The 13,095-nt window shown below is 40.8% G+C and overlaps 1 protein-coding gene across 18 annotated transcripts in view; it reads right to left on the bottom strand.

The window, feature by feature from the left end:
- Nucleotides 1-13,095, bottom strand: part of MARK2 (microtubule affinity regulating kinase 2) — a 164,552-nt gene that overhangs the window by 47,009 nt on the left and 104,448 nt on the right. For all 18 annotated transcript variants that reach the window (XM_077287631.1, XM_077287625.1, XM_077287629.1 and 15 more), the window contains 5 exons: nucleotides 11,342-11,390; nucleotides 10,805-10,870; nucleotides 5,001-5,071; nucleotides 1,769-1,825; nucleotides 814-1,050 (listed from right to left, as the gene is read on the bottom strand). In XM_077287631.1, the coding sequence (XP_077143746.1) occupies nucleotides 814-1,050; nucleotides 1,769-1,825; nucleotides 5,001-5,071; nucleotides 10,805-10,870; nucleotides 11,342-11,390 (480 nt within the window). The remainder of the gene's footprint in view (nucleotides 1-813; nucleotides 1,051-1,768; nucleotides 1,826-5,000; nucleotides 5,072-10,804; nucleotides 10,871-11,341; nucleotides 11,391-13,095) is intronic.

Below are 13,095 nucleotides of genomic sequence, written 5' to 3' on the forward strand. Positions count from 1 at the left end.
ACAATCAAAATATCCCTGTTTTTGTATCTCTATGATATACACTTGTTAGGGGCTCTATGACAGATATTGCCTCTTATACAGTGTCTGTTTGTATAATAAGGTGGTGGGGTATTTCCACCGTGCTGGTTTTTTGGAGCATCACGTTGGGCTCAGTAGTGTTAATTGCCAGCATCTATTTGAGTGTTGTGATTCATGTTTTATATGAGTCCGAGCGACTCTTTTTAGTAATATTTATTAAAAGTTATATTTTATTTTATTATATTATTTAACTACAGTCCTTCCTTGCTGATAATATAGATTTGTGATTGGAGGCTTTGCATTTTGAACATGCAGGGATTACCTAACAAACAGGCAATCCATGCATGTGTTGCGGCTGTTAAACAGTCATGAGACATGCAGCCGCGGGCACTCGAACATATTTTTTTGAGAACGCCGAACACACTTTGTTAGCACACGAGCATGCTCAGATAACACCTTATCCGAGCACATTCACTCATCAATAGTGAGCACGCATATCATGAATATATCAAACTCTTCCTGCCATTGATAATATTAACGTTTAAAGGGTACCAACATTTTTTTTTAAATACATGACAGAGCCTACAACACTACAGATAGCTGGGAGTTGAGTCCTGATATAAACCTACTCAAAACACTTGTCAAACGTGTGCAGATTGAAAAGCAAAAAACAAAACAAAACAAAAAACAGTATAGTAATCATATATACCAGGTATATTGTTGGAAGATACTATTGCATGCAGCTGTTGTGAGAGGACAACAAAGATTGAGTACTGTTTCCTTTGCATTGCTTACCTTAAGGTTCTGCCCGTCAAAAGGCAAGGAACCACTGACTAATGTATAAAGAATAACTCCGAGACTCCACACATCCACTTCAGGCCCATCGTATTTCTTTCCCTGAAAGAGTTCAGGGGCTGCATAGGGTGGGCTACCACAAAACGTGTCCAGCTTGTTCCCAAAAGTGAATTCATTGCTGAAGCCAAAATCAGCAATCTTTATATTCATATCAGAATCTAGCAGCAAGTTTTCAGCCTAAAATGGAGAGGTGAGAGAGGGAACAAATGAGTTTCTAAACATATGTGAAAATATCATAAAAACATAACTAACGATTTAGGCTACGTGCACAAGTTGCGGTTTTTGCTGCGGATCCGCAGCGTTTTTGATGCTGCGGATCCGCAGCAGTTTACCATGCGGTGTACAGTACAATGTTAACCTATGGAAAACAAAGACCGCTGTGCACATGCTGTGGAAAAAAATGCGCGGAAACGGTGCGGTTTCTTTTCCGCAGCATGTCAATTCTTTGTGCGGATCCGCAGTGGTTTGGCACCTGCTCCATATTAAAAAACCGCAGGTGTCTAAAACCGCAGTGGAAACCACACAAAAAAAGTGCGATAAATCCGCAGTACTTTTTGCACTGCGGATTTACTCAAATCCGCTGCGGAAAATTCCGCAATGGAATCCGCAGCGTGTGCACATACCCTTATATATTACAATTCTCTTGTTAATTAACTTTAAGTAAATAAACTCTCCCAGTAACTTTGTGCAACTTTATTCAGAATTTTTACATCTTTTACTGGATTTATAGAATCCATTTGGCAGCTCTGCACTAATAATTGCTTTGGAATTAGCTGGATGGTGATAAATGTATGTTCAATGGGGGTCCGAGCTCTTGATCTCCCAGCCAATCCTGAAGTTGTGTGAATGAAGCGAGTGGTGAACAAGCTACACCATGACGCCAATCACTTCTTACCTTCAAGTCCCTATGAACTATGAATTTCTGATGACAATACTGAACAGCAGAGACAATCTAAAGATAAAATAAATAAAAGAACCAGACGTTATTGGCTGCTCATTATATAAATCATCATGTTCATCACTAACGATAACATGTTATCCACTTTTATTGGCAAAGACCAAGTAATACAATCTTCATACACACTTTTTTTACTCTCACCATTCTCCTTTTTATTTTTTTTTTAACCACATATCTGTGTTTTTGTCATCGTTCACTTTTGCCTTTCACTATTCACTTCTGGAATTTATTTTATTTCACTTATTTTTGATTCATTCAATGAAATAAATGTTTTCCCCTTTTTCGTGCACTTTGCACTGCTCCATTACAACACCCCTCTCCTTTCCAAATCCAGCCCCAGGCATCCTACTATGCGTCATCAGATTGTTTCATTACAATTGCCGTTAATCCACTCCACTAAGCCCCTTTGCTATTTATTATCCTTTTCTGCCTATATTATCCAATATGGTTGCACCCTTGATCACCTTTAAAATGGCTGCTGATGTGTGCGTGCCTGCTGTGATTCAATGCCATACTGCTTCACGCAGGTCATCAACAAAGCGTCGCAAGCATGTTTTTGACATCATGGGTCATGGTGCACCAGACATGCGAGCCAAGCGATGCTGGCCATTACGAAAGTACTTTTACTAGGCATGAAACCCGTGACGCATGCACCGCCTAATTGGCACCATTTGGCCCCTCTATATATCAATTCAGAGCTGGACAATGGATACGACACCTGGCCTTGAAAAAGCAGCTATGTGAAACGCAAGTTGGGGCAGCCTGGAGAGCACCCTTATCCTCTGACACTATTGGTAAACCGACCTAATAATAGTAATTTATGCATCTATCTATGGAACATATAAATTATATGGGTCCTCAATTAATATTCACTGCATACACTAAGAGGTCCAAAGGTTTATGGCACTTGTTTTCTGCTTTCTATATAATCGTAACCTTTTTCAGGCAATTATGAGTTTCGGAGAATATTTAATTTTATTACATGATCCATATAGGCTCGTGGCACTTGCCTTTTTATATTTTTCCATAGGTTTTATACTGGATAATGATGTTTTTCCACTGTCATATTCCTACTTATTAGGCCACAATATTTTGTATCTTAGGTATTTTTAATTCATTTAAATATATATGTTTTAACTTATTTTGGTAGTTTGTGACTACTCCATTTATTTTCTGTGGGTTCACAAGTTTCTGATAGTATATAGGAGTACTCAACCCCTTTATTTTCCTTACTAAATTAGGAAGGGAGGCACTCTAATTGGTTATGCTCCCAACCTGGTTATACAATATGTGCATTATGAATATTTTGATAGTGTTAATTCTAAATAAGTAACATATTAAGGGTAAGTGGACACGTTGCAGAATTGCCGTGGAAATTTCTGTGGCAATTCCACAACTCCTGCCGCGGGTATAACGCATTCGGAATTGGCATGCGGTTTCCAGCTAAACACTAGCGTTTTGCAAGTGTAATTAGCTTGCACAATGCTAGCGTTTTCCAAGCGATCAGTAGCATTGCTTGGAAAACTGATTGACAGGTTGGTCACACTTGTCAAACATAGTGTTTGACAAGTGTGACCAACTTTTTATATTGATGCTGCCTATGCAGCATCAACAGTAAAAAGATCTAATGTTAAAAATAATTAAAAAAAAAAATCACGATATTCTCACCTTCCGGTGTCCCCGGCAGTCTTCCAGCTCCTCGCGATGCTCCGGTCCCAGTAATGCCTAGTGGTAATGATCTCAGATGACGTACGGTCTCGCGAGACCCCTACGTCATCACAGGTAATTTTCGCAAAGCATCACTGGGAATGGAAGCATCGTGAGGAGCGGGAAAGCTGCGGGGGACGCCGGAAGGTGAGTATATCGTGATTTTTTATTTTACTTCTTTTTTTGAACAATTATATGGTACCCAGGGCCTGGAGGAGAGTCTCCTCTCCTCCACCCTGGGTACCAACCGCACATGATCCGCTTACTTCCCGCATGGTGGGCATAGCCACATGCTTAAAGTAAGCGGACCAATGCATTCCTGTGTGTGCGGAATCCCCGCGATTCCGCACAAAGAATGAACATGCTGCGTATTTTTCCAGAATTCGATTCTGCCGAGGAAAAAAACGCAGCAAAGCAAGTGCACAAAAAATGTGGAATGCATTCTAATAATAGGATGCTTAATGTATGCGGGTTTTTTTCGCGGTTTTATTGAGTTTTTATAGTGAAAAACCACAAAAAAAAAAAACACTAAAATTCCTGAACGTGTGCACATAGCCTAAAAAGCAAGGCTGCACTAAAGTTTGGCATCTCCATGACACTAGTGAAGGATTTCTTGTTTTTCTGCTTCTTACAATACTGTAATGTGACACTATCTTTAAACAGGAAATAAATAAAATGTTGGCTTTGTCCTGAGCTAGATAACCCATACAAATTCTGAAGCTTTAATACCTAATTACAAAGGCCGTGACCTGGAACCAAAGGCTAAAATGACAACACATGAGCAGGCTTGCACTACAATAGCACAACACCAGACACAACCCAAGCACATGTATATTGGAGAGTAAAAAAAAAATAAAATAAATTAATAATATATATCCTTGAAGGGGTTATTGACTATGACATTGATGACCTAAGAAATAACTTTATTGCGGCATAACTATAGGAATTAAAGGGACTGACTAATGAGAGAGGACTACCTATACATCATCTACTACATTTATTAAAACATAAATGCTGTATGTCCTTCATTTCGACTGTGGCACATTCAAACTGAAAGCATAAATTACGGTTACATTTCTTAATCTAAGGTCGGTCTCTTTTGGCATCCTAAAACCACAGATGTTGTTGTCCAAAATTAGTAAAACATGGCTGCCTTATTTCAGAAATTGCACCATCTATAACCCTGGGTTGTGTATAGTATTGTCAACTTAGCCTCAGCTCTGTTCACTTCAATGGAGCAGAGTTGCAATACCAGTCATAACCCATGGTCAGGGGAGGCGCTGTCACTGAATGAAAGCAGCCATGTTTTTACAACACCTTTTAAATTAGCAAATTAAACAAATATTCAATTCAAACAATTTAACACAATAATTATGATCTTTACAAAACATATGAATGTAATATAGAAATATTGAATTTTAGCTAATGAAACAAAATCAATTGTTAGATCATCTAAACTTACCTGCCGGAATTTAGCTCGTGCCTCCTTCTCTTTCATTCTTCCATGTGCAACCAAGTAATCAAACACCTCACCTAAGATATCAAGCAAAAAAAAAAAAAATGATAGTTTTTTTTTTTTTTTTTTGTAGCAACAAAGAGTGTTTGGACAATATGAGACTGACTGTATTGTATTTTCTTTTAAGCTTTGATCACATTTCTGTTACTTTGATTCATAATGAAATCTAAAAACTCTGCAGGGCCACTACACAGGAGCCCCGAGAATTGCCTTCTACCACCCGGCATCCGCAGCTCTTTTCTTGATTAACCACGTATACATCAAGCTGCAATGATGATTGCTCCAGGTCGGCTAATCAAAAGCACGGCCGGGGATGTGGCCAGGTAAGAAGAGGTTCTCACCCAGTGGCCACAGACTACTGACATGTCTGATACACCAGGTACCTCTGAATCGATTGGCACCAACCCTCAATATAACCATAGACTATTCCAGCTGTTTGATACAATTTGAATAAGTCCTATACAAACAGTCTAAAGAAAATAAAGAGAAGATTTTTTTTCATTCCGTATGCAGGGGTGTCAAACTTATTTTCACCGAAAGGCAACATCCGCATTATGGTTGACTTCAAAAGACCGCTTGCAGTTGTAAGGAGCTCATGTAGATGTCTGTGCAACACTGTACGAGCAAGGACTGGCTACGGGCTATAGGAGAGAGGGCCCTGGGTAGTAGGGCTATAAGAGACAGCCGGCCCTGGGTAGTAGGGCTATAAGACAGCTGTCCCTGGGTAGTAGGGCTATAAGACAGCCGGCCCTGGGTAGTAGGGCTATAAGACAGCCGGCCCTGGGTAGTAGGGCTATAAGACAGCCGGCCCTGGGTAGTAGGGCTATAAGACAGCCGGCCCTGGGTAGTAGGGCTATAAGACAGCTGGCCCTGGGTAGTAGGGCTACAAGACAGCTGTCCCTGGGTAGTAGGGCTATAAGAGAGGGGGCCCTGGGCAGTAGGGCTATAAGACAGCTGGCCCTGGGTAGTAGGGATATAAGAGCTGTCCCTGGGTAGTAGGGCTATAAGACAGCTGGCCCTCGGTAGTAGGGCTATAAGAAAGCTGGCCCTGGGTAGTAGGCTATAAGAAAGCTGGCCCTGGGTAGTAGGGCTATAGGAGAGCTGTCCCTGGGTAGTAGGGCTATAGGAGAGCTGCCCCTGGGTAGTAGGGCTATAAGAAAGCTGTCCTTGAGTAGTAGGGCTATAAGACAGCCGTCCCTGGGTAGTAGGGCTATAAGAGAGCGGGCCCTGGGTAGTAGGGCTATAAGAAAGCTGCCCCTGGGTAGTAGGGCTATAAGACAGCTGTCCCTGGGTAGTAGGGCTATAAGACAGCTGTCCCTGTGTATTAGGGCTATAGAAGAGCTGCCCCTGGGTAGTAGGGCTATAAGAAAGCTGTCCCTGGGTAGTAGGGCTATAAGACAGCTGTACTTGGGTAGCAGGGCTATAAGAGAGTGTGCCCTGGGTAGTAGGGCTATAAGACAGATGGCTCTGGGTAGTATGGCTATAAGAAAGCTGTCCTTGGGTAGTAGGGCTACAATACAGCGGGCCCTTGGTAGTAAGACTAAGAGAGCTATCCCTGGGTAGTAGGGTTATAAGAGGGCTGTCCTTGGGTAGTAAGGCTATAAGAGAGCGTGCCCTGGGTAGCAGGGCTATAAGCGGGCTGTCCCTGGGTAGTAGGGCTATAAGAGAGCGTGCCCTGGGAAGTAGGGCTATAAGCGGGCTTTCCATGGGTAGTAGGGCTATAAGAGAGCGTGCTCTGGGTAGTAGGGCTATAAGAGAGCTGTCCCTGGGTAGTAGGGCTATAAGAGAGCGTGCCCTGGGTAGTAGGGCTATAAGCGGGATGTCCCTGGGTAGCAGGGCTATAAGAGAGCATGCCCTGGGTAGTAGGGCTATAAGACAGCTGGCCCTGGGTAGCAGGGCTATTGGTGGGCTTTCTCTGGGTAGTAGGGCTGTAAGACAACTGGCCCTGGGTAGTAGGGCTGTAAGACAGTTGGCCCTGGGTAGTAGGGTAATAAGACAGGGGCCCTGGGTAGTAGGGCTGTAAGACAGTTGGCCCTGGGTAGTAGGGTAATAAGACAGCGTGCCCTGGGTAGTAGGGAAAGAGAGCGTGGAATCAGACCTCAGAGTGCAATATGGACTGCTCCCTATGCTAAATACAGTCTGCATCTGCTCTGAATCAAAGATGGAAGCACACAGAAGTGCTGGCGGCATTCACTATGTATGCCGGCTGACTGCGTTCACGGCATTCACTATTTATGCTGGCTGACTGCGTTCACTCGCTCAGGACAAAGATGGCACCCACAAGTGTCACCTCCTCTACTAAGTGTTGCCTGTGTGGACATGAACGCAGCCTGTACTTAGCAGAGGAAATGGCGTAAGCACAAGGGGTGGGTGCCATCTTACATTTTGAGCCCCAGCACACAGTTCCACATTGCTCCAACTGGCAATGGAGAAAGTGGAGAGCCGCTGCTTCTATTTCCTGACCTTGCAGGCCACATAAAATGTTATGGTGGGCCTCGAGTTTGACAACTCTGCATAGGATTACTTTTTGAAAGAAAAAAAAAAAAAGATAAAATCTTATTGCCCACTTTTTATTGCTCCAATGTATTTAAATGAAAATAGAAAAGTGCACATATTTAATAAGAGCTATAAATAAGGACCTGATGGGACTGAAGACATAAGCCATTATTGTGTATATGTTTTTAATGAAGTCCAACCAAAAAGAATACATTTTAGCACCGATTGTGACAGTTCCCTACAGGCTTGTTCACTATATTGAAACAACTGGTAAGCACCTTGCCCCGCACTAATCAAAGCTTCTGATGTCCTTATGACATGTAAAAAGTTATGTAACAGTGCAGTTACGCTTTAAAAGACTAACAAGTCCAATGAGATAGCAATAGTAATCACTCAGCGGGTGTTCTCCAAACCCTTCTTTAAAAAAAAAATGTAAATCCAACAGCTAACCTATCTAACATGAATACACTATAATTTGTTTCATCAACCATGCAAGTTCAATTGGCGCTGCTAAGCTTAAGATCCCAAGATGACTTTTTGGTGAGTATTTTACGCTGCTTATTTTCGCTGCACAAAGTGGATGGCATTTAGAGAAACCTCATGTCCCCTGTGCTTTTTCTTTTACGCCACAAACTGAACTGCAGTGTGTTTTTGAAATCTGCAACAAATCAAGTTTTCTTGAAAGTACGCTGAAATTTGTGTGTGGATTTTCCCCAAATAATTGTACTAGAGGTAAAAAAAAAAAAATATGCTGTTAATATGCTGTTAAAAAAGCATGCATTTTTAGTGTGGTTCTGCTGCGAAAATGCACTAAATACACATATAGATCACATTTGACTGTATGAATAAAGCTTTGACAAAGTCAAAAAACAGAAAGTATCTAAAAACAAAGCAGCTTAAGATAAAACATGAAGAAAAATAAAAAATAATAATAAAAAAAAAGTCAAAAATATGATAAAAGAACAGAACTATCCTATTGTAGCTAATCGGAAGAGAAATGCAGCAGAAAATCTGCAACATCAAAAATGCATCAAAAATCTAACATGGGAAACAAAGCCTCATTTGCAGAAAGCTCAACGTATTTTCTTTCCAATGGGCAACATATAAATGGTGTGTAGTCTGGACCCCACTAGTGCTGAGATTCTGCCAACATGTCGAAACTAAAGCAAAGACTAGTCCAAAAAGGAGAGATCACCACTGATGTCTGCAGCTTGTTTAGCCATAAACAGAAACGCTGCAATCCACTCAATCTGATTTAGAGATGTCTATAGATAAAATACCAGATATATTTATTAGTGATGAGCGCGCATGCTCAGGAAATCTCAGGTAACGACTATACTCGCTCATCACTAATATTTACGGTATATCTTACCCATCATACAGACTTCTGGATGAGTTACATGGAAGCAATATCACTCCCACTATGGTTAAAAATCGACGACTACATTTTAGCATAATGTTTACCACATTTTTATTTCTACCATATTTATCAACTTCTTATAACATGTCAATATTCTACACAACGGCCTCCTGCTCCCAATCAGGACATTTGTTGGCTCTGATCACCTGAATCATGGTCATTTCTCTTCTATTTAGTTCTGCTGAATAAATGAAGATTGGTTCTAATTTCCTTGAAATAAGTTGCATCTAACAAACAGATCTCTGACCAATCGTAAAGGTAATGAAACTGGTGAGACTCAGCCAAATACACCGAAGGATATTCTCGCGCTCCCCATCTGTTGTAATTTTCCTAAAATAAAACATTCCTATTCTTTATGGCGGATTTATCTTTCAGTCACCTGCTTACACATGATACAATTATTGGGACTGGTGAGCTGGATCAATTTCCTACAGATGTGACAGACCTCAGTCATATCAAATGGCCTTTTACACAAGGCAAATCACTCGTTCGTTGGGTGAAATGATTTTTAAGCTTGTTTAAGAATTCCTCGCTCTAGGCAGCACATCGTCCTGTGTAAACAGGAAATGTGCTGCAAAGATCAATAATACACTATGAGCACAGAATCATTGTATCACCAACCTTCTATGTCCACGGAAGTATGGTCGGCGTGTTTAAGCAGTATATTTAAAACTTTTAATTTTATTGAAACTGTCCATTTAAAATTTAAGACAACCAATCTAATTGCATGTGGACGATTGGAGGTAATTTAAGGCAGCCATAACATACAAGACATGCATGAACACGGAATCTTCCCAACTTTTATTGTTTGGAGGTGTTCTATGCTTTAGGGTTTTGGATAAGATTTTTAAGCACAAACATACATGAAGTATAAAGTATTTAGAAAAAAAACAAACAACAAACTTTATATGTCTACGTAAAACTGCATGAAGTCGCCTTTTTAAAACGTGACAGGGCACTACTTTTAGGAAATGTATATAGAATTAAATATAGGATTTTAAATAATGATATTTTTTCATAATTCAAGTGATTTGTAAAAATCATCCTGGCAGTACAAAAAATAAATAAATAAAAAAAAACAGCAAGAAATCACTAATTGTGATGTAATAGTAAAAAAAAAAATAAATAGTTATTTCAGATCAGTGACTAGGAACATATTTTCTCATCATGCCCTCTAGACCCTTCTGGACAAAAGGAATTCCTGTGACGTCATCAATAACATTACAGGTTTCCTGAAAACCACCCAAACGCAGGCATGTTCGGGGAGATTACATAATATTTTAGTTCTATATCGCAGTACAGACAGGGATACTACATAAACGAGAGGTCAGAGAGCTGTATAAATCGGACCACAGTCCACGGACTAAACGAACAGTCAGAGAGCTGTATAAATCGGACCACAGTGCACGGACTGGCCGGTGGATCGCCCCACAGTGCACGGACTGGCCGGCGGCTCTCCTGACCCGAGCGTGACAGCTGCATATAAATATATGAGGCTGTCAGGCTTGGGTCAGGAGAGCAGTCGGCCAGTCCGTGCACTGCGGTCCGATCCACTGGCCAGTCCGTGCACTGTGGTCCGATCCACTGGCCAGTCCGTGCACTGCGGTCCGATTTATATGACTGCGCCTTAAGAATGAGAAGTGCCGTGATAAAAGGCATGTGAATTTTTGGGCTAATGACAAAAAAAACCTTTGCCCCTTTGCTTACCTGAGCTGGGTTGATAGAACAGTAATCAGGGCCAGCATAACGATCCTAGTGTTATAGGGTATGCTGTTTGCAGAAGCCATTTCCCATACAATGAATAGGAATTATATCAGACAAATGAAATACAAACCTCCGCTGGCATATTCCATGACAAGGTACAACGTCTTCTCTGTCTCTATAACTTCAAATAATTTTACTGAAATAAAAGCAAAAAGAAGAAAGGGTTAACACCAAGCAAATAAAAGATTTCCCTAAGCCAAGGGAAATTCACACATTCTCATGTGTAAAAAGGGTTTTCCCACACAAAACTAGACTTGTCAGGAGTGTTAGGTCTTTAGAACAGAAAAATAAAACTGACTCGCTAAATTACAGTGCTGTCTATTGCCGCATACAGCTGCTCTCATTCCATTGTTTTATCATTCAGCGATCCTGACAAGGTGGACAGATACATAGCTCCAATAAAAATAAAAAAATGATAATGTCAGGATCCAGATAATAAATCCCACAGACATGTCTTTTTATGGGCAGCTGGATGATTTACACAACACATTTGCTGCAATGAAATCACCAAATACATATATATACGTATATATATTTTTAGAATATCAATTCAGATTACAGTACATGGTATTCATATTAAGCAATTACAATGTAAAAACCCTTGTACCTATGTTTGGATGATTCAGAACCTTCATTATTCGTACTTCTCTGAAGAGCTGTTAAAGGAAAAGAAGGAGAAAAAAAGAAAAGAAAGAAGATTGAGCAGCTGAGTAAGATCAGTCACAAAGATCAGTCAGTATTCAGAGTCTAAATTTAAGACCATAAATGAGCATGTATAAACAGCAGTGATGAGCGAACATGCTGGGATAAGGTGTTATCTGAGCATGCTTGGGTGCTAACCGAGTGACTTCGGCATGCTCGGAAAATATGTTCGAGTCGTGGCGGCTGTTTGACAGCTGCAATACATGCATGGATTATCGAACAGCCGTGGGGACTCAAACAGATTTTTCGAGCACGCCAAAGACACTTGGTTAGCACATGAGCATGCTCAGATAACACCTTATCCCAGCACGTTCGCTCATCACTAGTAAACAAAGTGGTTCTCTGGATTGACGGCCTATCAGTTTAGACTCTTGAGGTCACCGTGGATCTACTTTATGAAGCCAAGTGACTCCTTAATTGATTACACTGCTCCATACAACAGAAGATGTACATTTAGCAATGGATGAGTTGGGTATTTTAATTTAATGGGACAAAAGTTGCAAAACCCAGCACACCCGCTACTATATGTACAACATGGCGATATAGGAATCAGCGAAAAAATAAAGGCTACTGGAATCAGCTAATCAGTGGTGGATCCAGGAGGAGAAACCTCGTCAATTCCTTATATCGCATAGATTCACACAACGAAAAAGGATCCAACCAAAAGTTAAAACAAGCTGAAGACAAGATTTTAAAGGCCAGATACAAACATTTTTTTGCATAACTTAAAGAAAAAAATATATACATTTGAAGGCATTTCATGACTGTGTACAACTGTACATGAATGTATTTTCTCCAGAACACAGTCATGAAATGCCTTCAAATGTTGCAATTTTTTTTGCACAACATGAAGTTGCCCCCAAAAAATTAAAATATGGCAATTCTTGGCATTTGCACGCTAATTTCTGCCAGCTCTGCCAAGGTGGGCAGAGCTGGGGCAAAGTCATCAAATTTTGCCAGAAAAGTTACTCCAGTCCCTGACTGGAGTAACATTTCTGACGAGACATATGGAGGCGTACGACACTGATAAGATGTGTCTAAATCATTAAGTGGCGTGCAACTCTTTATGACTTAGGAGCATCTTATTCCATAATTAAGACCGACGAGCACAATGCTAGTCTTAATGAATCAGGTCATTAAGATGTGTATCTTTTAGTCTTCCTGTAGCCAGAGTAAAAAAATATACCCAAGATAGTAAAAAGGGTAGGACAGCACTCTAGAAGGGGCAGGTTACACCCAAGTGATCCTTCATTCTCAGGACTATATATCTAGACCCAGATTTGATACCGAAGACTGAATACAATTGTTAATAACACAACGTGTTTTATGTAAAAATCCTCGTTCAGGCATTATAGAAGCCATATTCAGCCATGGCATTATAGGTCTTTGAAAATTGTAAAAAAAAAACGTAGCATAAAGGTATAATGTCAACATCATTTTTCAGCCTGCCGCTTCTGAAAACCACCTCCAGACACCGTGCTGTCACCTTGTATAAGACATGTACACCATCTCCTCTATGAAGCAGGCAGGCGGAGGCTGGGGATGTCAGCACTGAGAAGAGTCTGCTGAAAAGGAGAATTCCAGGTCAGACTGAACTTCTGCTCCATCTTCCTATGGGAGGACGGCCATTATTCTCAGGAGACCGGAGACTATTCACTC

This window comes from Ranitomeya variabilis, chromosome 2 (genome assembly GCF_051348905.1).
Source record: "Ranitomeya variabilis isolate aRanVar5 chromosome 2, aRanVar5.hap1, whole genome shotgun sequence".
Lineage (NCBI taxonomy): Eukaryota > Metazoa > Chordata > Amphibia > Anura > Dendrobatidae > Ranitomeya > Ranitomeya variabilis.